This window comes from Mesoplodon bidens, assembly GCF_964165515.1.
Source record: "Mesoplodon bidens genome assembly, chromosome: 10".
Taxonomy (NCBI): Eukaryota; Metazoa; Chordata; class Mammalia; order Artiodactyla; family Ziphiidae; genus Mesoplodon; species Mesoplodon bidens.
Window position 1 is genome coordinate 85,414,688 of NC_138172.1, and position 23,982 is coordinate 85,438,669.

The window sequence follows — 23,982 nt, forward strand, 5'->3', positions numbered from 1 at the left end:
CACGGTATTCAATTTTTATTACACATGCACACGTGTGCGCACACACGCGCCTATAACATATAGGATAGCATGGTATGAAATATTATCATATATAGTTAAGTCATAACGATTTCATTTTCCAAAATAACAGAAACCACAAACCTTGAGCTGTTCATCTACAACTCTCGTAACTTCTCCGGCCATTGATTCCAGGGTCTCCTGAATTGGACTGGATAACAAGCCACTGGCTCCCGCCCAAGATGCACCACCAACGTGGTATAAATTTGGTAACAACTGTAAGAAAAATAAAAGTAACCTCTCCATAATAAATATTTAAATAAGCACCAAAGTCACTGCAGAGTTCATAAAAAAGGGTCGAGAAATACTAGAGATAAACAAAGACCGTCTTGATGGAAGGCCCTTTATACCAATTAAAAAACTGAGGTCCAGCTTTAAAACCAGAGGAACAGTACCTTACCTGTTTGTGCCTTAATGTCTTCATCTTGGGTGTGAGAGTATTTGACTAATCCACGAGGTTCCTCCTACTTATAAAATTCAATGATTGTGTGATTCTAATAGCAGAACCTGGACCAGTTCCCAGGTTTTCTGACTCCCAGCTAGTCCCTTCTCTATGAAATCACACTTTGGGGACCACAGTCTAAGTTGAGAGAAGCTTCCTTTTAGAGGTGACAGAGGAGAGTTTCGTGCTATCAGTTTGGCAGTAGAATCATGTGCAATGAGTTGCTACTTGTTGAAACTACAACTACCTCCCAGTTACCTAGAACCTGATTATACCCTTTGTAAATCACACCGACCCTCTGCTTTTAATTCTATACAGCCGGCTGGCTGTATCCGAGGCTGCAGAACTCGTGGATAAGGAGGCTCACCTGTGCTACACCATTTTATATATAAGGGATTTGGGCATCCACAAGATTTTGGTATCTGCAGGGGGTCCTGGAACCAATACCCCCTGCAGATTCTGAGGAACAACTGCATTTTGATTATTGGTAATTAGCACGGGTACAGAAAGGAGGCAAAGACTAACTCAGTTCACCTTGCCACTTGTTAGTAACCTTGAAATTGGGTAGAAAAGTAAATTTAGTTAGAACTAGTTTCTAAAACTAGTTTAAAAAGTCTTTTTATTCCACAGGACTCATGTAGCTGGAAGTGAAACTCACCGTTTTAGAGTTCTTAGCATCACGCATGAGCCTTTCTGCTGATTTTAGATCTTCCTGGACAGCATCTCCCCCACAGTTTCGTAAAGAGTTGAGATGATCTTGTACTTTCACACATATTCTGTCAATCATCTGCTCCACACATAACAATGAGAGCAAGCATCCAAGTCAGCACAGTCAACGTTCAGACAAAAGGAAACACTGAATGAGGATGAATACTTCTCCTAACTGGAATCTTCAAGAAGACAGCTTATAGCCAATTATTAACTTATCTATTTCTATAAGAAACCTTTAGCAACGTTAATTCCAAACAAACATGTAAGGGATTTTGGTCCCCTCTCCTGCCTCAGGAAATGCAGCAGGTAGAACAAAAGTGAATACTTCTTGATGATTCAGAATCTCATAGCTACTCAGTGACATTTTGCTTGATAGTAACTCTCCTTCATTAATTTTTATTGAGTACCCTCTATGTGTCAGACATAGTGCTGGGTACTGAGGAAACAGAAAAAGGAGATGTACAATTCTGAGGCAGTTGATGACAAAATGATGCCCACAGCCAGTTGGTCTCAATATTATGGAAATCAGAACATCCCTGGAAATTAATAGTTTTTAATTAGTTCAATTATATCAGGTAATTTTCTACCCAAAAAAAGCACAAGCTGAGGTTTTATTATATTAACATAGGCAATAATAAAGTGAATAACATCTAGTTTCTATTCTATTAAGGTCCTTCTCCCATGTTAATTACATCTGAATCACTTTCAGATGTTTCATGGATTTAAACATAAAACCCACAGGGTAGTGGCAGATCACTACTGTGGACAAAAACTAGTACAGAAGGGTAAGATTATGCTCTATTCTATTTGTATGTATAAAGAGAAACGTGAACCAAGCTAAGACGTCTGAAGAAAAAGACAACTACAGTGTGGTTTTAAAAGTTTCTCCAATATTTTTTTAATAGATCTTTATTGGAGTATAATTGCTTCAAAATACTGTGTTAGTTTCTGTTGTACAACAAAGTGAATCAGCCATATGCATACACATATCCCCATATCCCCTCCCTCTTGAGCCTCCCTCTCACCCTCCCTATCCCACCTCTCTAGGTCATCGCAAAGCTGATCGCCCTGTGCTATGCGGCTGCTTCCCACTAGCCATCCATTTTACACCTGGTGGTGTATATATGTCAGTGCTACTCTCTCACTTCATCCCAGCTTCCCACCCCTCCACTCCAGGTCCTCAAGTCTATTCTCCATGTCTACATCTTTATTCCTGCCCTGCCACTAGGTTCATCAGTAGCATTTTTTTTTCTTTTTTAGATTCCATATATATGTGTTGATCAGAGCTGTAGGTTGTCTATTCTTAAAAATATATATATTTATTCCCCAGAGACCCTACATATCAAGTCCCATCCTACCTGATAGTTCATTCGGCAAAGGTGACGATCCAGCAACAATCTTTTTTATTTAAATTCACACTTCTCTATTTATTTTGAATTATTTGGTACAACAGCTATAGGAAGCCAAAATCAGCCCTCCTTCCCCCATAAATTCCACCATAATAGAGACTTTACTACACTGCTCAGCAAACTGAAGGTCTGATTATAGAGCCCGCGTCTACTTGCTGCAGCATCACCAATTCTCCTGCCTTTCTCTTTTAAAAAATCAGGTTCGTAACGTCTACTCCATCTTCTTTTCTAGTGTATGATGAAGACAACCCAGTAAAATAACATCATTCAAAGCACTCAGTCTCTTGACAAAGGGTCAGTGATGCTAATGTTAATGTATGACCTCTAAGAATGGTTCATTATTCACCTGACCCAGAAAACCCCACAAAATCATGCAAGTCGAGAGGTTCAAATCTTTGTGTTCACTTTAAGAACACTCGTGAAACTGCCCAGGCCATTAAGGGTACACATATCCGAAAAGCCACCAAGTATCTGAAGGATGTCACTTTAAAGAAGCAATGTGAGCCATTCTGCCGTTACAATGGTGGAGCTGGTAGGTGTGCCCTGGCCAAACAATGGGGCTGGACACAGGGTTGGTGGCCCAAAAAAGAGTGCTGAACTTTTACTGCACATGCTCAAAAATGCAGAGAGTAACACTGAACTTAAGGGCTTAGATGTAAATTCTCTGGTCATTGAGCACATCCAGGTGAACAAAGCCCCCAGGATGGGGTGCAGGACTTACAGAGCTCATGGTCAGATCAACCCATACATGAGCTCTCCCTGCCACATTGAGATGATCTTCACTGAAAAAGAACAGATTGTTCCTAAACCAGAAGAGGAGGTTGCACAGAAGAAAAAGATATCCCAGAAGAAACTGAAGAAACAAAAACTTATGGTCCAGTAATAAATGACACAAAAAATAAATGCAAATAAAAGTAAAAAAAAAAAAAAAAAAAAAAAGAACAGCTCCTATGACTGTAAAATGTACTGAGGCTACATAAGTGAATTATGTGCAACTCCCGTAGGAAAAAGAAGTTACATGAATAATGCTTCTCATATAATAATCATCTCCCTGACCAAAATCTAAGCTTGTAGGCAGGGACCACATCTTAATTTTCTGCATTTACACAGCGTCCTGAAGAGAACTATGCTTTTTTTTTAATCTTAATTGATATAAATTCCAGCTCTTCCAACTATTGTATTGATCTGTGCTTCCTGAAACAAAAATGGTCATCAATAACTCATATCTCACCAAGAATGAATACCTAATTTCAAGAAACAAAATGAACCCCGTACTAAGAAAGGAACTGATATACATCTGAGGCCACAAAAGTCTAATTTGAGAGGCATGTGGATGTGGTACCATAAAATTGATCATCTTTAATAATCATGAGAGATCAGAGACCCTTGAAGCGTGTGCCATTAAGCATACACCAAGGAGAGAGGGTCTAAATGAACTCAGCAAAATGGTCTTTAAGTAGAACTTTTAAAATCACTCCAAAAGAAACATAAAAATTTCGTTCTTCGATTCAAATAAGACATTAAATCTCACAAGTCTCAAAGATTCTTCTGTACACACACTTGCTAAGGTTCAGCATAGCCCAATAGATCACATTCAGATGCTTTGCACCTAAAGACCTCAAGGCCCAGAAAAGTGAAACTATTTAAGATGACACAGAGTGATTACACAGAGTACCAACTGGAAATTTTGAAAACAGGAAACCAAGGATTTTGACTCTCAGTTCATATTCAAGTCCCTAAGATACACAAATAAAAACAAAGGAAACTGCAGTCTGAAAGACTGTCATCTCTTTGGTTATCTCATGAAAGACCTCAGGGTAGCTGATTGCATTTGGGTTCTTGATTTTCAACTCCCTACTTTACCCTAACCCCTAGTGTTCCATTTTCTAAAGCACCCCAGGAAAGTTGTTAACTGCCATAGTTTGAGAAGCTCACTTTTTTCCAAGGAAATGTACTTGGACTTGGTCTTCTTTGAGTCCTCATCTATCTTCCCATGTTCTTCTACAGGTCACATGTCTTCCCCCTTGAGAGTACTCTGGACAGTCACAAGCTCTCTTCCATGTGACAGTCTTGCCCATGTTTGAACACAACTATCTTTTCTTCTCTAATCTTTTCTTCTTCAGGATTGACATTCCCAGTTCCTTCTACCATTCTACTGTGACACCATTGTGTGGTCCCTGACTGCCACCTCCCCCTGTCCACCCCAGGTCACTTCTCTGAGTTCTCCCTCCATCTAAGACCATCACAAAACATGCCCCACCCCTCAATCAAATAGACTGTAACACAGGAAGAGTGGATAAGTAAGCTGAACGGGGCTATCCCCTTTCTTAACGTAGGAAGTGTACTTTCACTAATGTGGTATAAATCAAACTGGCTTCTTTGGCAACTAAATCACACAGCAGCTCACATCTCACTTGGTGGTGACCACTTAGGCTTTTCCAAACATACTGGGCTATAGAACCCAAGTGCAGAACTTAGAACCATTAGCAATAAATGCCATCTTTGGTTGCTTGCAACTTGTTACAACTGTTCTCAGTCCCAGCAAATAGCTTACTCGTGGAAAATTTTATCTTCCTCCACGTCTATTTCTTTATTCAATTCAAAAGAAATATACTCAACACCTTGCACTGAATGAGATACAGTCCTGAGTAAGATATACCCTTTGCCACCAAGCAACGTAAAAATCTAGAAGTGGAAAGAAATATTCACAATTAACAATAACACAAGATATAAAGTTTGCATAATGTAATATCCACAAAGACAGGCACACTTTGTTCACTGCCAAAGCTCCATCTCCTATATATGTCTGCCATATCACAGACCCTTATAAGTGTTTATTCAATGACTAAATAAATGATAAAAAGTTCTAAAGGATTTCAGTCAAGAGAGGGAGCACATGTAGCTGATGCTGAAGGTAGCTTTTAGACTGGGTCCTGAAAGATTTCTACAAACTGAGAAGAGAAGGGAATTTTAAAAGCAAAGAATGAACATAAGCAATGGCATATCCAGACACTTGTGATTCCTATTTCCTGATTAGGAACAGAGGTACTTTATTGTGGGAGATCAGATTGGAATGCTGAGTTGAGGCAAGATAGTATAAGACTCAGGGACAGGCTAAGGAGTTCAAACACCGTGTACAAGGCATAGAGCATCTATCCCCCCAGCTTCTCCCACAATTGTGAAGATCTAAAAATTCCTTACCCCATAACACTCACCATGACTCGGCTTCCCTGATACAAAGGAAAAGGGCTGTAAAAAGCACAAGGAGACATGGAAGATGTATAAACTAGTTCTTGCAGTGCTTGTAAAAGAAGACATAGGAGGGAGTTAATAAAAAGCTTTACAAGAGGACAGGCAATAGAAACGGAAAGAAAAGAATGGCTGTAAAAGACACCTTGAAGGTAAATGGGCAGTGAATAGTGACCTTGGATGAAGAAAGCAAACGAAGCATCCAAGATGACTCCAGGAGTCCTCGGTGAATGATGATGTCACTGAGAGAAACGGCAAAATCAGTTGTTCCAAGGGATGAGTTTGGTCTTAGTGACCGTGCTATCTCAGAGGGCCATCTGGATGAAGATGCTGAACAAGCAGCTGAAAAAAAGGATTTTCTGGAAAGAAACAGGGACTGAGGGGATAGATCCAGGAGTCATCCACAGATAAGAGAGTTAAAAATGGCAGAAGCAGATCAGATAGCACTAAGTACAAAACTCTGAAAAATGATTGCCTTTGAAGGATAAAAGAGAAAGTTATGTAGAAAGGAGACAGAGCAGCAGAAAAATATTCAGAACAGCACACTGTCGGATGAACCAAGAAGTGCATCTTAAGAAAGACGAAACAGTCTATAATAATGATAATAATCGTTGTAATAAAAATATAGCTACAAACAATGTTTACCAGTGAGGAGCCAAGTACTTTACACGCATCACCTCACTGAATTGTCACAGCACCTTCTGAGTCATTTTCCCCATTTTTACAGATGAAATCAAGCCTTAAAGAGGTTAGTAAATGACTAACAACAGTTCCCACCGAGAGGGAATAGCAGAGCCTGTACTTAAATCCAGGTCATCTGACTTGAGAGCCCAAGTTCCTGACCACTACACATACGGACGGCCTCCTCTCATCAAAAGACGAAGAGGGAGAAAAGCCCTCTGACTCGGTGACCAGGTCCATTGAGAGCCATCTCGGCAGACAGATTGGGACAGAGGGCACATTCTGAAAGGTTGCAAAGTGAGTGGGTAGCAAAGAAGTCATGAAAGCAAGTATAAAAATCTGCACATGAAAGGAAGGAAAGAGAGTGTGCTAAGTAAATAGGTCTAGGCAATAAAATTGTTTTGTTTTTTCTTTTAAGGGTGAGAAGACTTAGCATAGGTTATCAATTCTGGGCCTGTCTTTGTAAATAAAGTTTTACTGGAACAGCCACACTCATTCATGAAGATATTGTCTATGGCTGCTTTTGCTCTACAACAGCACAGCTGAGTAGTTGTAACAGAGACCATACAGGCTGTAAAGCCTATTTACTGTTTGGATTTTTATAGAAGAAGTTTGCTAACTCTTGATTAAGAGGGTTTATAAGATGGAAAAGAAAAGATCAAAAGCAGAGGTGGAATGTTGAGTCATGTGAAGGTCAGAGGTGGAGTGTCGTCATGTGAAGGTCTTTCCTAAACAAAGACTAGAGACAAAAACAAATATGTGAACAATTATGAGACTTCAATGTTTCACTGAAACATATTTTAATCCCTCAGTGTCACCCGGGAATGATGACTGGCTATGTGGTTGGCAGAAATAGTCACAGAGGGTCTATTCTTTCTGTGTTCCTATTTCTGGAAACTTCAATAAGAAGTTTCAATAAGAAGGAGATAAATCTCTCCTAAGGTGACTGAAACAATTAAAGTCTGAAAACTGCTAATCATCATGCCCTAAGGAATCCCCAAAGCGAAAAGGTGGCAGTATACCTACTACATAATGACTCAAATAATTCAGAATGATGTCACCCATGCAGAATGAAACAACTGTATATGCCTCCTGTGTATAATTTCCTCTTGATTGAGAAGACGAAACTTACTTTTAAGAATTATCATTAAAGGTTGTGGCAGTAAGTTTTTTGGATGAGCAAAACCTCTGTAAATGAGGAAAAAACTTAAAAGGATATTGTATTAAGAAAAGCCTGCATTATGGTACCTCATAAAGGAACCCAAGGCAAAGGGTCAGTGTAAGATTTTAGCACTCTCATTGCTTTTAATGTTAAACACTAAAACCAGGAAATAACAGTAAACCATAAAGTACTAAAGGCTAATATTAGTCCCTTGCAGGAAAAAAGTTTAGATTTTTTAAGGCACTGGTTAAGGTCAAAATAATGTTTTCCTTCTCAAAACTCCCTGTTACTTCACTAATATTCATAATTACTGTTTTTCTTTTTCTCAACACATATCGCTTTACTTTTTCTTATATAAATAATACATGCTTACTGTAAAGCATTCAAACAATACTGTGAAGTATAAGAGAATAAAAATCACCTAATCACAGCAACTGAGAGAACCATCATTAACATTTTGGTGAACACTCTTTCACAAATCTCTACGCATATCTACACAGTCATCCATATAATTTTACCTAAAGATTACACACAACTCATTTATTATGGACATCTTTCCTTCATTCTCTTTTAAGAAAAAGGAACAACAAAAAACTAAAATGACACTCCATCCCAAAGCAGTAAAATACATATTCTTTTCAAGAGCACATGGAACGTGCTCCAGGATAGATCACATGCTGGGCCACAAAACAATTCTCAATATATTTAAGAAGATTGAAATCATATCAAGCATCTTTTCTGACCAGTATAAGACTAGAAATCAACTACAAGAAAAAAAGTGCAAAACCACAAACATGTGGAGGCTAAACAATATGCAACTAAACAACCAATGGATCACTGAAGAAGTCAAAGAGGAAATCAAAAAACACCTGTAGACAAATGAAAATGGAAACACAATGATCCAAAATCTATGGGACGCAGCAAAAGCAGTTCTAAGAGGGACGTTTATAGCAATACAAGCCTATCCTGGGAAACAAGAACAATCTCAAATAAATAACATAACTTTGCACCTAAAGGAACTAGAAAAAGGAGAACAAACAAAACCAAAGTTAGTAGAAGGAAAGAAATCCTAAAGATCAGAGCAGAAATAAAAGAAATAGAGACTAAAAAAAAAAATAGAAAAGATTAATGAAACTAAGAGCCAGTTCTTTGAAAATATCAACAAAACTGATAAACCTTTAGCTAGACTAATCAAGAAAAAAGAGAGAGGGCTCAAATAAATAAATCAGAAATGAAAGAGAAGTTACAAGTGACATTACAGAAATACAAACAAGAGATTACTACAAACAAATATACACCAATAAAATGGACAACCTAGAATAAATAAATTCCTAGAAACATACAATCTCCCACGGCTAAATCAGTAAGAAATAAAAAATATGAACAGACCAATTACCAGTAATGAAATTAAATCGGTAATAAAAAAAAAAAACTCCCAACAAACAAAAGTCCAGGACCAGATGGCTTCACAGGTGAATTCTACCAAACACTGAGAGAAGACTTAACACTTATCCTTCTCAAAGTATACCAAAAAATTGAAGAGGAGGAAACGCTTCCAAAGTCATTCTATGAGATGAGTGTTACCCTGATACCAAAACCAAAGACACAACAAAAAATTAAAATGACATCCGCCCAAGGTAAGAAAACAGAACAAACCATACAAAATGGTCTCAAATGACAAAACTTTCCCTACCAGTCAGTTCCTCTCAATCTGCTGAAATAAACATTTTTGAAAACCCTGTGTTTTAATTCTTTTGGTGGCTTCCATTTTAAATTTAAATAGTAGATTTACATCTGTATTTTTGATTTATGAATTATAGAATATAGATTATTCCATGAAACAAAAAGTAAAAATTTAGTATACTTATACTACCACTCACCTTTCTCCCTCTTCAACTCCTAATTTTAATTAGTTTCATTACTTTTACATTAAAATTTCCAACATGTACATTTTTTAGTGTAGCAATAATTAGGTGTTCCCTTCCTGTCTAAGTTGATATTAAAATTTTAAATCCACTAAAATGCAGGTACAGAATTATGATTATGGGATTCATAGAGAAAGAAATGTAATCCTGTATCTTTTAATTCTGCAGCTCAAAGCAGATTTTCCCAAAGTGGCAACTTTTTAAAGCTTTTTTTCAGCTCTTATAACTTCTATGATTTCGTTTCTGGTTCAGTTTCTTATTTATACCTCGTATTGTATACTTTCTTATTTTTCTTTGTTGTGCTGGAGAATTTCCTCAGAAAGCCTTTTTTCATATGGAATATTGGGGGTAAAATTTCTGGGTCAATGTCCGAGTACAGTTTTAGCCTGTCCTTGCACCTGTTTGATAAAATGACTAGATATAGAATTCTTGGTCCAAAACAAATCCCCCTCTGAACCTCATTTGTTTCTAGTAATTGAGATTGATGCTAAGAATTGGTTCCAGTTCCCTTGTAAGATAGCCTGTTTATTCTGTCTGGAACTCTTTAAGATGTTTTTTCTTTATTCTCAGTGTTCTGATGACGTGTGGGCCTTTACCCATTCATCCATATCAATTTCAGTAGGTCAACCCCAAGATTCATATGAAATGCTTTTCTATTATTCTCTTTTTAAATTTTTTCTATTATGTCTCTTTTTAAATTTCGAGGTTCCTATTAGAAGGCTATTGGTCACTTTTAATCTCTTCATGATTCTGACTTACTTTTCTCTCATATTTTTTATCTGTCTTTTTACTGCATGTTTTAAGATTTTCTCTTGTTTTCTACCAGAGAAACAGCTTAATTTGTGCCCTATTGGTTAATTTAATTTTATATTATAGTTTTCATATTTTCAACTGTTAAGCATTGTTTCTTATTCTCTGATTATTCTTTTTCATAGCAGCTCATTCCTATTTTATGGATATAATATTGTCTCAATTCCTTCTGAACTTACTAATTACAATATGTTTTTAAAGTCCTCCACCACACTCTGAATTATCTGAGCTCAGTTCTTTGGTTTATCTTCTTCTTTCTTTGACATCCTATAGGTTTTCCTCAAATATCTTATGATCCTTGGTTTTGGTTAATATTTTTGGAGGAAAACATTCCATACTTTTTTTATTCTAAAGTTGGGTAGAGAGAAGAGGAATGAAGTAAAAAACAGTTAGTTTCTCTTCAGCACTTGTGTTAATTAACATTCAACAAATTCTTAATTATTCAGAAGAATAATTCTTAACAAATTCTTAATTATTCAGAAGAATCTGGGAATTTGTTTCCTACTCATAGAAGTGAGAGGGAGAAGAAGAAAAAGAATAGGATGTCTCCAAAGTAGCAAATTTGATTACCCTCAGATTTTTATCATCTGTAATCCAGGGTTCCTAATAGTTGTATATAAATCTAAGATACACCTTACTGACAATCTTAAAAGGCAGAAATCATCAACAATGAAAAGTACATATTTAGCATTTCTAAACTCTACTTAACATTTGTTGTCATTTTCAGAAACAGGTTCTTACTGCCCCATTGGGAATGATTCAAACAATAAAAATCCTCAGTCCCTGGCTCTTAAAAGGGTCAGTTCAGCATGTGTAAGAGGAGGAACTGTCACTGGGAGAAGACTGGCACCTTCTTACCTGCTGCGTGGTGCTGGTGACAATGCCCTGCTGTAGGCGGTAGGCCTGCTCTTGAAGGTATTTTCTAGTCTCGTGATTCCGGAGCAGATAGTTTTCTATCTGGAAATTAAGCACATGTCTCTCTCAAGAACACATTTTGACTCAGCAGAGAGTAGTCATAAGTGCAACAGCCAGCTGCTAAACTGAAGACCCAAGCAACTAATTCACACATCCTGCCAGGGCCTTGACCCCACAAAACGTATGAGATGGGGAACCTGGCTATTGTCGTGATGCATTATGGGTGTTTTTAGTTAGAAATTTCACTCGCAGGTAACCAGGGTAATTTTTATGTGACTCAGTAGTTGACAAAGATGAGCAAGTGTTTAATTGCCTGCAGGGTTAGAGAACCCTTTTAGTGACTTCTCATCACTTTCCTGTACACGATCGCAATCTTTTTCTCTCTCAAATTTTTAACCACTAAACAGTTCAGAAGCTAAATAAATACCCCTACAGTGTATGGATGGTCCTTTCTGAACCCCTTGGCCTTATCCACCAGCACTCAGAAAATTCTTTAAGGGAAAAAAGGAGAAAACAGGTACAAAATTGGAAGGATACAGGCTGGTACAACTCAAAACCATATAACAATTTCCTTAATCCATCAGGTTTACATGTTTTCTCAAAAACAGGAATGGTTTTAGCAAAATTACCAAAAATAAGAAAATGGATTTCTACAGAAAATGAGAAATCTTGAAGTTGCTTGACAATCTATATTTTTATACATAGACAATGTTTTACGAAAAATTCAAACATACAAATAATAACTAGATTGAAATAAAGTATTGAAGAAGAACAATATACAATGGATATATAATACATTGAAAAATGTAAACTATTGATTATAATACCTATTAATGTGTTTTTTTAAAGAATGAGATGATTAAGTATGCCATCTATTTTTTTTCAGTTGTTCTTTTTATTTGTTTTTATAATGCAAATTAACCATTTGGTTTCCAATTTGTCACTACAGTTCCCTGGTTAAGAATTTCTAGTAACTGTGAGGCTTTCAGGATTATTACATTTTCATTTTCATTTTGCATATGCTAAAATGACTACTACTTAATACCAATTAGGAACAATTAAAATACAGGCTATAATTATCATCATCCTTGGAAACCATAAAGCAGAACAAAATGTACCATTCTACTAAACATAAATGACAATATTATAAAAACAAAAAGATCCCTGAAATGAAGCATCATTAAAGTGACACATTAATACCATGACATTATATTACATTAATTTTCTCTTGCTGCTTCCCAAGAAGTCATCTCTTTCCAAGGTGACATTACCATCAAGGTAGAATGTCTTTGCTACAGAAAGATACTGCCTGAAATATGACAGGCACACACTGCCACCCAGCTTTGGGTGATTTTGTTTTGTTCTTCTACATTTGGCCTCATTAAGCCCTGGCCATGGGCCAGTTCTGAGAGCAGCTTGTTTATTCAGGAGGCTCAGCTCACACACAGGCAGTGCACCCAAGGCTGGCCCACATGCTTCCAGACCTTCCCAGGTGCACCAACAGTGCTTCACAGGCTGAGCCTGGAGGGAATATTTTAGAAAAAAAAATAATATTCAAAGCTCATTTCTAAAAGCTAGTGCAAGAGAAAGGAAGAAAAACAATGCTTAAGTGTCTTTAATAATGGTGAAAGTTATTTCCTGAAAGTATTTGCATCTGGAAAGTTTACAAGGTAAACTTTCCTTCTGTGCACCATTAGAGACCAAGACAGAGAACCAGGACAGGACAGGGGCCTGACTCAGGTCAAAAGGAAAGAGGAAGAGCCAAAAGTGTCATTAATCACATTTGCCAGTACCCCTGGGCAGCAGTGACCTGGGAGACAGTCTATAGTCAGTCAGACATCTTCAGTATCATTGCTGAAAATAGGAGCAGCACAGAAGGCAAAAAAATTCTGTGTTTTAATAAAGGAATCTTATATTTAAAAAAAATAAAGATTGAGTATAGAATCACAATATTGTTTTTCAGTAGAGTAAAATTAAAGAGCCATAATTCTTCCAGAGGACAGTTCTGTTAAAATGAAAACTTGAATATATAAGAGCATAGTTAAATACTATAGGGAAAAAAAACAATAAATATGAGCTTTAAAGTCACCAATTTTCATTTAAAAAAAACACAACTTTTATAATTAATATATCTGCATACTCTGCATTTGCTCTGTTTCTCCTTTTATCCTCCCCTCTTTTTCTGCCTTCTCTGGTTTTAAGTATTGTATATGATTGCACTTTTCAATCCTTTCTTAGAATATTAAGTATACTTCTTTATAAATATTTTAGTGGTTTCCCTAGTGTCTGCAATATACATCTACAATTCATCCAACTCCTCTTTCAAATAACACTGCAGTTGTTCCTTGAACAAACAGGTTTGAACTGCACAGGTCTGCTTATAAATGGATATTTTTCAGTAGTAAATACTACAGCATACATGGTTCATGGTTGGTTGAATCCATGGATGCAGACAAGAAGGGCCAACTATAAGGTATACTCAGATTAAGCCCCGTGCTGTACACGGGTCAACTGTTTCACAAATAGTGCAGGTACAGGTACATTATAAGGGAGTATCACCAATTTCTCCCTTTCACCCCTTGTAACACTGCTGTCTTAGAAAGTATTTCTTCTTTATTTTTGAAGGAAAATATTGCTAGACAGAATTCTAGGCTGCTGGGTTTTGGGGGGTTTTTTCCAACACTTTAAATAAATATTTCACTCTACTTTCTTCTTGCTTGCATGCTTTGTGACTCAAAGTCTGATAATTCTTACCCTTATTTCTCAATATGTAAGGTATATTTTTTCTCTGGCTTCTTTCAAGATTTTCTCTTTGTCTTTGGTTTTCTGCAGTTTGAATATGATATGCCTACACATCAATTTTTTTTGCAGGGGGGTGGTATTTATCCTGCTTGGTGTTCTCTGAGATCCCTGGATCTGTGTTTTGGTGTCTGTCATTAATTTTGTAAAATTGTCAGTCATTATTACTTCAGACATTTCTTCTGTTCTTTTCTCTTTCTTCTCCTTCTGGTATTCCAGTTACCAGGATGTTCAATGTTTTGTAATTGTCCCATAGTTCTGGGATCTTCTGTTCTTTTTTCCCCCTATTCTTTTTCTCCTCTTTGCATTTCAGTCTGGGAAGTTTCTACTGACATATCTTCAAGCTCAATGATTCTTTCCTCAGCTGTGTCCAGTCCACTGATGAGCTCATAAAAGGCATTTTTTTGCTTGTTACAGCATTTCTGATCTCTAGCATTTCCTTTTGATTTTTTCTTAGAGCTCCTGTCTCTCTGTTTTTATTATCTATCTGTTCTTGCATTTTTTTTTTTACTTTTTCCACTAGAGCCCTTAACATATTTGATCACAGTTATTTTAAATTACCTGTCTGATAATTCTAAAATCTGTGCCGTATCTGAGTCTGGTTCTGATGTTTGCTTTGTCTCTTCATACTGTGTTTTTTCTTGTCTTTTAGCTTGCCTTGTAATTTTTTGTTGAAAGCCAGATATGATGTAGCTAGTAATAGGAACTGAGGTAATCAGTCTTTTAATGTGAGGCTTTTATGTTCATCTGGCTAGAAGCTGAGTTGTAAATGTCTGCTGTAACTGTATATGCCAGTTAATTTCTTCTATTGACCTTGTTTATGTCTCCCCTGCTGTTTTGGGGTTTCCCTAGAAATGTCTCCTTAAATAAAGTGGCTTACAGCTTTGCTTAGTTGTAATTCAGTGTTATTATAAATGATATGTGATGTAAGTATAATAGGGAGGGGAAGCATTTGATAATCTTATGATTAAATTTAGGCTTTTTTTTAAAAAAAAAAACAGGCCTGAGTCCCTGGACTGTGACCTTCAGAAGTGTTTCTTGGCCTTTTTTTTCCCCTCCCTTATGTGAAACAGGAAGGCTGGAAGGGGCTGCAGTGGTCTAATTGTCTTCTACTAGGTCAGATAAGGCTCTGGTAAAATAGTTTCTCTTGAGGGTAGGCCTTTGTTATGGAGAAGAGCATGCTCTGAGTGTATTTCAAAATGGTTACTTTTTCCCTTCCCCCTGCCAGAAACATGAGTGAATTATCCTCCTCCAATCTTCACTGTGATAACTTGGGTTCTTGTAACTAAAACCCGTGAAAAGGTCAGGGCCTCCCTAAGACTAAGCACCTAGGAGTATTTAGCTTCCTCTTTTTTTTTTTTTTTAAGCTCTTAAACTAGTCCACAGTAAGCCTCCAGCAATTCATCAATTACTGTTTAAGCGTTCCTCTGAGTTACCAGCTCCATTAGCTTCTGCCCCTGGTGAGCTGATCTCAGCTTTGATTCTCTGTGATTCTCTGTATTACTATCTCTCCAGTTTCCAGGGTGATAGTTTGCCTTGTAACCTCAATTCTCTGGCAGACCTAAGAAAAGTCACTGATTTTCTGTTTAAGATTTTTTTTTCTTGTTGTGAGGATGGGAATGATGACTTCCAAACTCTTTACATGTCTAATCTGAAACCAGAAACCTTGTTTCTGTAGAATGTCTTTTGTTATAAGCTGACTAATATCCTTTAGGAAAGTGTAAAGATATCGAACATTTGTATATTGCTTTACCATCTACAAACTGCTTTTCACATATACCACCTCATTTGATCCTCATGGACACCTTAGGCAAATTACTTAATCACTGTGTCCTTCAGTTTTTTTATCTGTAAAATGAGCATATAATAGAACCTACCTCATGGGTTTATTTTAAAGATGACAGATGTTAATTTATGTAAATCATTTAAAATAGTGTCAGGCACCCAGTATAAACTATATGCTAAGTGTCAGCTAAATACAGTTACTGTGTAGCTTTATTTTTTATGCAGATGGAGAAACTAAAGTTCAGAAAAATTAAATACATACTGAACTTACAATGCTGGGAAGAGTTTGATTTAGTCAGATCTTCTGAATCCAAACCTTAGATGGTTTCTTTTGCTACACCACAGCTTCCTCTCCCCTCCACTCCCAACCTTACTCCCTTTAATTCACTGAATGTCTAAATAACATCCATGCATGCATGCCAGGTACTGCACTAGCTTCTGAGAATAAAACAAGATGAAAAATATAGGCTCTGCCTTCAAAGAGCTCACAGTCGCTGGGAGAAAAAAAAAAAAAAAATAGAGGCAGGTAACTTAAAACAATGCCACAAGGCCAGTGACAGAGAGAACCACAGGAAATTGTGAGAAGACCACCTACCTAGCAGGGAAAAGGGACTCCGAGAAGTCTTCCTGGATGAACTGACCCTTGATTTCAATCTCAACAGATATGCACAGTAGTGGGGAAAGCATGAGTATCATCTAGATTTGAGCAGTGATTCTCAAATGTTACAATCATCAGGACAACTCAGAAAAACACAGATGGCTAAGTCCCACCCCAGTTTCTGAGGCCCAAGAATTTGCATTTCTAACAAGTTCCCTGAGGTAGAGCAAAACAAAGACTAAGGGTTGGTAAGAGATGAAGTTGGCGGTGAATAGGAGGCAGATCCTGGGCAGAAATTCATCATAAGTTAAGGAGATCAGGCTTTATCCTAAAAGCCACCAGGAGGAATGGATTGAACGTTTTAGTCTGATCAACTTCACCGTGAAGGAAGATGGCCATTTTTGACTGCAGCATGGAAAACAGACAAGAGGATGTAATCATCCTGGTGAGAGAGGATGAGGTTTGAATAAAGGCATCTGTTATAGGAATAGAGGGAAGGAGAGTTAATGAAGAGATTTATGCGCTAGAATCAGTAAACTTGGTGACTGATTGGCTACAGAAGATATAAAGGGGAAAAAGACAAGCTTAGGAGACTGGACAGAGGGTGGTACCACCAGATGAAAGAACAAAGAGGGAAGAAAGATTTAGAAGATTTCCCAAATAACACCATAATAAAGGTGGAGCAGGTTTCCTCAGATGGGAAATATTTGAGCACATCTAAAAGTAGAGAGAAAGGTAGCCATAACCATAGAACGAGAAGGATGAAGATATGAAAGAGCGAGGGAATGGCTCACAGGGCAAGTTTCCAGCACAGGGCAGAGATGTTGGGGTCAAAGGCACTGAAGATGGCTGGGCTTTGAAGGGGAAGGTACCCATCATCCTCTGGGGTTGCCAGAAAGGAGGTGGGCATGGGTGTGGATTCAGACACATTTATAGACAAAGGTGGTAAAGCGAGATCTCAGTAGTGCCCTAAATTTCTCGATGAAGAAGGAAGGGAAGGCTCTCGCTGTTGAGGATGAAGGAGATGAAGGTTGTGCTGGCTGTCATTCACTTGTACACATTCTCCAATGGACGAAGAGGGAGTTATCCATGCCTAAGTCTGGCATGTTGATGCTGTAAGTATGTTATTTTACTCCACTTAAATTTCATGACAAGTTTTAGTCTATATTTTATTCCTTCCCCAGTCATGCATTATGCCATTCACGATCATAAGAATACAAGCTAATGTGAAAAAAGCTTTGTAAAATACAAAGCACTGTTCATATGTTCAGAATGTTATTATTCACACAATTCCACTCGAATGTGAATTTATTATAATTAAGTTACTGATCCTTCAATACCTTCTGCAGAGCCTCTTCTGTTTTTTCAGGGTTTGTTTTTAAGGCTTGAGAAGCATCATACATAGGAATTGGCATAAATCTCAACGTGTAGTTCCTAGAAAAAGGAGAAAATGGTATGTTTATTTGAAAATAACTTCCTATTATCTGAATTCAGCACCCTTTTTTAAAATCCGAAAAGAGAGTTGCCAGAGTGTCTTAGAAAATTGTAAACTACCGGACCATCTTAGGCCCCTCGATTGCAGGTCAGCCTTCTTTCCTACCACCTGTGCGACACCACAAGTGACCTCGTCAATTCACGCTGTCTACAAAACCTACACAACTTGAAGGAATCTGGTTTTGTTGTTTTGCTTTCAGTTTTCAATTACAGTAAGGACAGGATTTTCAAATTGGAACTGGAGAGATGGTCTGAGAGAAAGGCTAGGAAAAAAGTCCAGCATCAACTTGCTACTTGGATTTTAGTCACCAACAGATCTGAAGGTAACTTGATTACCACAGTGACAACGTGACAGACAGACCCAGAACGGTAGAGGAAAAACCCAAAATAGAACCAAAACATTTGCTCGCCAAGCCAAGGATGTGAGCATCCACAAAAACAATCTGTTCAGGCTCTGGGCTCCTTTAAATAACCAAGTCCAAGACCAGTGACTGTCTTTAGAAAACCTTCCTGCTGGCTCAACAACCTGACCTCTGCAGGTCCTGGCAATTGGCACCCCCAAATCAGCCCGAGTGCCCCAGGCTCCAGACACCAAGTAAAGCAACTGTGGAACTCTGGGTCTATTTAATACCTCACATGGCTGTTGCCTGGCTGATTAGACACAAGAATGCAAGGGTGAGTCATTTTTGTGTGAGAACTCTAAATCCGCACTCTGGCCTGTGTTCCTGAACTTGCTACAAAGTGATATGTGTCTGGATGAACACTCACACCTGCTCCCCTACCACAAACTCTAGACCTGGAGATGCCTCCTCTCTCCCAACCAAAATGCATCTGTTTCTACAACAAGACACTCAGGAAGGATGACCTTGTGGGCCACGTGTTGGCAACTGGTACCTAGGCATCCCACAGCTGGCTTGTTTCAGGTCTCTAAACACCAAGCAGAACTCAAGGTGTAACTCTTATGGATAGTCAAATGGCTTCTACTGGAAGAATAAATTAACAACTAATTCCTAAAATAGGTACTAATAATGAAGAAATAATAAAGAAAATAAACAGTCATTTTAATAAAAGCAGCCAATCTGGATGGTTACCTAATGGGGAAAAAAAAACAAACTGTTCTTCATCCAGTCCAACTGACAAGATGGCTTAAAGTAAAATAATCAGCAAAGACAAGGCTGCTATTTCTATAACTTTAATTTTTACCTTAGCTTTGTTTGAGCAAAACTGCTTTTGTTTGACTTAAGAGGAACCAGCCAACTGAAACTAAGAGATAATACGTCTCTTTTTACAGCCTTGAAGATTTTCTTTTCCCTCATCCACTTTTCATCATGCTTCAGACCAGCGTGGTTTATTTAAACCAAATGTGATTTCACACCATTGGCATCTTGTAGCACAGAGTACATAACAGACTGTGATCGGGGAGTTCTACTTTCAATCTGGAAATGTGGAGTGTTGGGGCTGCATCCTCTTGGCTTCTCACAAAGACCTGCCTGGGCTGGCAGTCTGCAACATCATTAGAGTGGCAGCTGTGCTGTTAGCACCCAAATGCAGCAATCTGTAAATATATGTTTCCATTCAAAGGTTTTGTGTGCAATAGGTGTAATTACAGGAGGTTCTGCAGTCACAGAAGTCTCCCAGGAGAGGTGGCCATGATGGCTGATGGTGTAAAGCTGCCTTATCCATGTTTAGTGATGGCCGGTGGTGGCAACTTTGACTTCCTGGCTAAAGGAGAACCACGGGATTTAGAACTGAAGCCACTTAGAGATAATTTACTGTGATTTCTCACGTTATAAAAGAAAAATTCATCAATGAGGTGAAATGATCATAGGCTCAAGATCATAGGCTTATTGGTGACAGAGCTGGGGACGGAATGGAGGGCTCCTAATTCCAGGTCTCGGCTTTTATCCAGGTCACCATGTTGGGCATGACAGCTCCACCTGAGGGGCCGTGCATGGAGGAAAACACAAAATAATGAGCACCCCCTCCCCCTCCTAAAAGGCCCGACTTCTATGCTACTGGCCCCTAATTTCCCTCCGACATTTTGTAACCTCTCGTTTTTAATGCTATAAATCTGCTTTGATCGTTTCTACCATTCGAATACAATATGAGGATTGAAAAGCTCAGAGAGAACCAGATTTCTAGCATTTTTTTCAGCCACATTTGTATTCTTCTTTCCTCATTTAGTTTACTGGGAAAGTAAATTTGACAATAAATAATAGTTGCAGACTTTAGTTACGAAGGTAATAAAAAAAAAAGGCTTTTACAGAAATGAGACCAGTGAGCCCTGGCCTTGCCATTTCATCAATTTCATTTTTATTTTCTGGACCTCAGCTTTCTTCTCACCACTGGGTTCAGAGTTGTCATCCTGGGCAAAAAAAGTGAGATCCAGTGGAAGGAGATTTAAAACCACAAGGAGAAAGAAGCAAGGTGACCGCTGTGTAGCACCCTCCACCCCACCCCCCTGCAACCATGATCTTGTGTGTTCTGTGGAATAAGCATCTCTGCTCTCATTTTATAGATGAAGAAACTCACACCAGAGGAAAGTCAATGTCTTCCCAGGTCCCATGGCTGGTTAGCAGGAGACTAATCAGACCCAGATCTTCTGATTCCCAATCTACTGCTACTTGTATTACCCCACATAGACACAAACACCATTGGTTCTTTCCTATTTTTCTAGAAAGAAGTCCTAAGTAAAACTTACTTTTCCATAGCAACAGCTATATCTTGAAAGCCTTGGGCAGTAATGTTGTTCTTGTCCCATATAACAGTCCTGTTTGGAAACCAAATCACATAAATCATCAGAGACTTAACAATGGAGGAAATGATTCTCCCATTGCAGATAAATCTCTTATAGGCAACACTGTCTAGGTATTTTAGTACAATGGGCAAGGAATAATGTTCAGCTTTCTTTCAAACAAAGCAAGGATGAGCATTTCCCCCAACATTAGATTCCAAAGCCATTCTCTGCTCAAGTACTATGAAAAAAACCATACTTAAAAGCAACAGCACAGGGCCTCCCTGGTGGCGCAGTGGTTGAGAGTCCGCCTGCCGATGCAGGGGATACGGGTTCGTGCCCTGGTCTGGGAGGATCCCATATGCCGCGGAGCGGCTGGGCCCGTGAGCCGTGGCCGCTGAGCCTGCGCGTCCGGAGCCTGTGCTCCGCAACGGGAGAGGCCACAACAGTGAGAGGCCCGCATACCACAAAAAAAAAAAAAAAAAAAGCAACAGCACACACATTAACTTACCATTAAGTCACCTAATGCTTTGCTTGCCAGAAAGCCTAAAACCTGATTCCCCTGATATTCTCCCAACATATTCTCCAAACAGCATTCTAGTATTCAAGTCTGAGGCTGAAGCTATTTATACAAGAGGCTAAACAGTCTCATGTCCAACATAAAGAATTCCAGATACGGAGACTTTTTTCTATTCTAAACAACTAGAGGGACAAAGAAGTTATATTTTCTGACATTTCATCATTGCCCTAATGTGATATGATCAGCAATCCCAGCAACTGAGTTCACTCTGCTGATAAACCTCAGTTACTCTAGGAGGTGGTTTACTTTTTAAATACAAAATCTATTTTGGAAGAAGTATTACTTTCCTTTCAGAATGTGAATACTTCAGAAGTATTTTAGGATTTGTCAATTCACCTGACACACGAAATGGCTTTTATTTGTCTGAACGCTCCCAGGCTCACAGCCTCTAATTGCTTTCTCTTCCTAACCTCAACGACCTTCTTCACGTACACACTGACCTTCAAAGAAACTGCTGCAGATTTTGGCTTTTGCCTTCAGTTTAGACAGAAGGTGCGGGCTCTGCCTTACACTGGGAAGCAAGGGAAACAGCCAGAAAAAGCCCTTGAGGAGCAGTGTGAATTATTAACTCTTCCTTCACCAGACTGCTGAGCTAGGTAGCAACTGGATCTCTCTGAACGATGGATGGTAACATGGTTACCAGATAACTAGTCCCTAAGAGAAGTAGTTACTGCATAGCTCATCCTTAAGAAAAGCCATGCTTGGGAAGCACTACGGATGAAAACCACTGAACAGAAGAGTTAGCATCCAGTACAAACTTGCCTTTGACACAGTAGACTTCATGGATCCCTTGGGTTTTAGGTCTTTCTGTCGCAGGGGTGGGAAGGGAAGATAAGACGCTGGGCTCACAACCAAGTACAGGGAAGCCCCTCGTGTTATTCCTCCAGTCTTCCCAGCTCTGCCCCCAAACCCCTCCTCTGCTGCCCCCTGCCTTTCCCGACACATCAGTCAGCTGCCAATGCTGCTGTGAAATGGGAAACTGCAATGGTTCTCAGCCGGGTTTACCTCATAGTGGAAATCTTTAAGACAGCAGTTTGAAGGAATGACTGTGTCTAAATTTGGGAACACCCTCCTCCGTATTTTGAAAAAAGACTTGAAGCTGTCGCTTCTGCTCCCCAGCTGGTCGCCTGGGAAACTCGGGCCTCACGCGAACACAGCCGGCCCCCCCAGTGGTTGCTGGGTCAGACCCTCTTCCAGACCTTCCTTTGAACCAGCATCCACTCCTCGGGGCCGAGGGCCCGGCCTGCGTACCTGAGCTTGGTGTTGATCTGCAGTGCTTTGGCCAGCATCTTTGCCCCCATGTCCCCCATGCCATTCCCACTGATGTCCACTGTGGTCAGGGAGGTGTTGCTTCCCAGGGCATTGATGATGATGGTGACCTCGTTCTTGAGTTTCGAGTCAGCCAGGGACAAGGACTGCAGAGGCTGTGGAGGGAACACCAGGCAGCGCTCACACAGTGTTGTCAGAGCTGCTGCCGCTCGCTGGGACCCACTTCATGGAGAACCATCAGGGGAGGGACCCACCGCACAAACACAAAGTGCCTCATTTGGAAACTTCTGGCCAAGAGACATTGATGAATAGGACCTGAAGGTTCTGGACCCTTGGAGTCAAACATGAAGAGCTTGTATCTTAATGCTGAATATCAGCCACCTCTCTTCTAAGGGAAGCTGTGGAAAGATACCCAGAGTGGCAGATGCCAGCTCTTCTGAAATGGAGGATGGGAAGAAAGAAATAAAAATTCTACACAGAAATATCTGCACTTCAGTATGGCAACACTATCCCTTGACCCATGTTATTTCTATGCAAGGTCAAAGGACATCTTAAAATACTAGTAGAGGAATACTAGTACTAAATTACTAGAAGTAGTAAGTGCAAAATAAAACCCAGCCAAGATGAATAATAACTGACATTTATTGAACACTTAACCACTATTTAAGCTTTTTACATATATTTACTCATTTAATCCTCCCAGTAACCTAATACTTAGGTATTATTATATTAGGTATTGTTATCCCTACTTCTCAAGTAAGAAACAAAAAGGTTAAGTGATTCAACCAAGGTCACACAGAAAGTAGCTGAATAGGAACCAGACAGGCTGGTTACAGATTTTGTGTTTTCAACTCCTACACAACATTGCCCTTATTGGCTTATCCTAGATCTTTTTAATCCTCACTCTTAGCTTTGTCTTATAAGGTCCAATCAAAAGACACACTTACAATTAAAGAAAAAAAGTCAAATGTGTGTGACCTTTTCATTACTGTAAGCTCTGTGATGAACCCAAGCCAATCCACTCACTGTCTATTTAAACCAGAGACAAAGCCCTCTGCCTGGAGGCATGTTTTGTTCGGCCTACAGAGCAAAAGAAAAAAAAGAATGGGCTCCCTACTTACACCCAGCTCACACTTGTTTATGTCACCTTCCTAGCCCTGTGGGTATTTAAATTGCAATCCCTGATTACAGCCATAACTGAATTAATGAGGTGGTACAAATTCCAGGACTTAAGCCAAGGTTACTCTAAAAGTCAGAACTAAGACTTCTCCAGGGGATTTGGATGTCTTCTGGGTTGCCTGCGGTGGTCTACACTGGCCCAGCCATATTCAACAATTGTATATGCTAACTCCATAAGCAGTT

General features: G+C 39.0%; 1 protein-coding gene and 1 pseudogene across 4 annotated transcripts in view; one reads left to right on the forward strand and one right to left on the reverse strand.

Moving 5' to 3' along the window:
• Positions 1-23,982, reverse strand: part of CARMIL1 (capping protein regulator and myosin 1 linker 1) — a 317,704-nt gene that overhangs the window by 77,100 nt on the left and 216,622 nt on the right. For all 3 annotated transcript variants that reach the window (XM_081245158.1, XM_081245157.1, XM_081245156.1), the window contains exons 21-26: positions 22,603-22,775; positions 20,739-20,807; positions 17,884-17,977; positions 11,305-11,403; positions 1,158-1,286; positions 142-273 (exon numbers count right to left, since the gene is read on the reverse strand). In XM_081245158.1, coding sequence (XP_081101284.1) covers positions 142-273; positions 1,158-1,286; positions 11,305-11,403; positions 17,884-17,977; positions 20,739-20,807; positions 22,603-22,775 — 696 coding nt within the window. The remainder of the gene's footprint in view (positions 1-141; positions 274-1,157; positions 1,287-11,304; positions 11,404-17,883; positions 17,978-20,738; positions 20,808-22,602; positions 22,776-23,982) is intronic.
• Positions 2,944-3,812, forward strand: LOC308623920 (large ribosomal subunit protein uL22-like; annotated as a pseudogene). The gene has a single exon. The product of its transcript is annotated as a large ribosomal subunit protein uL22-like (transcript).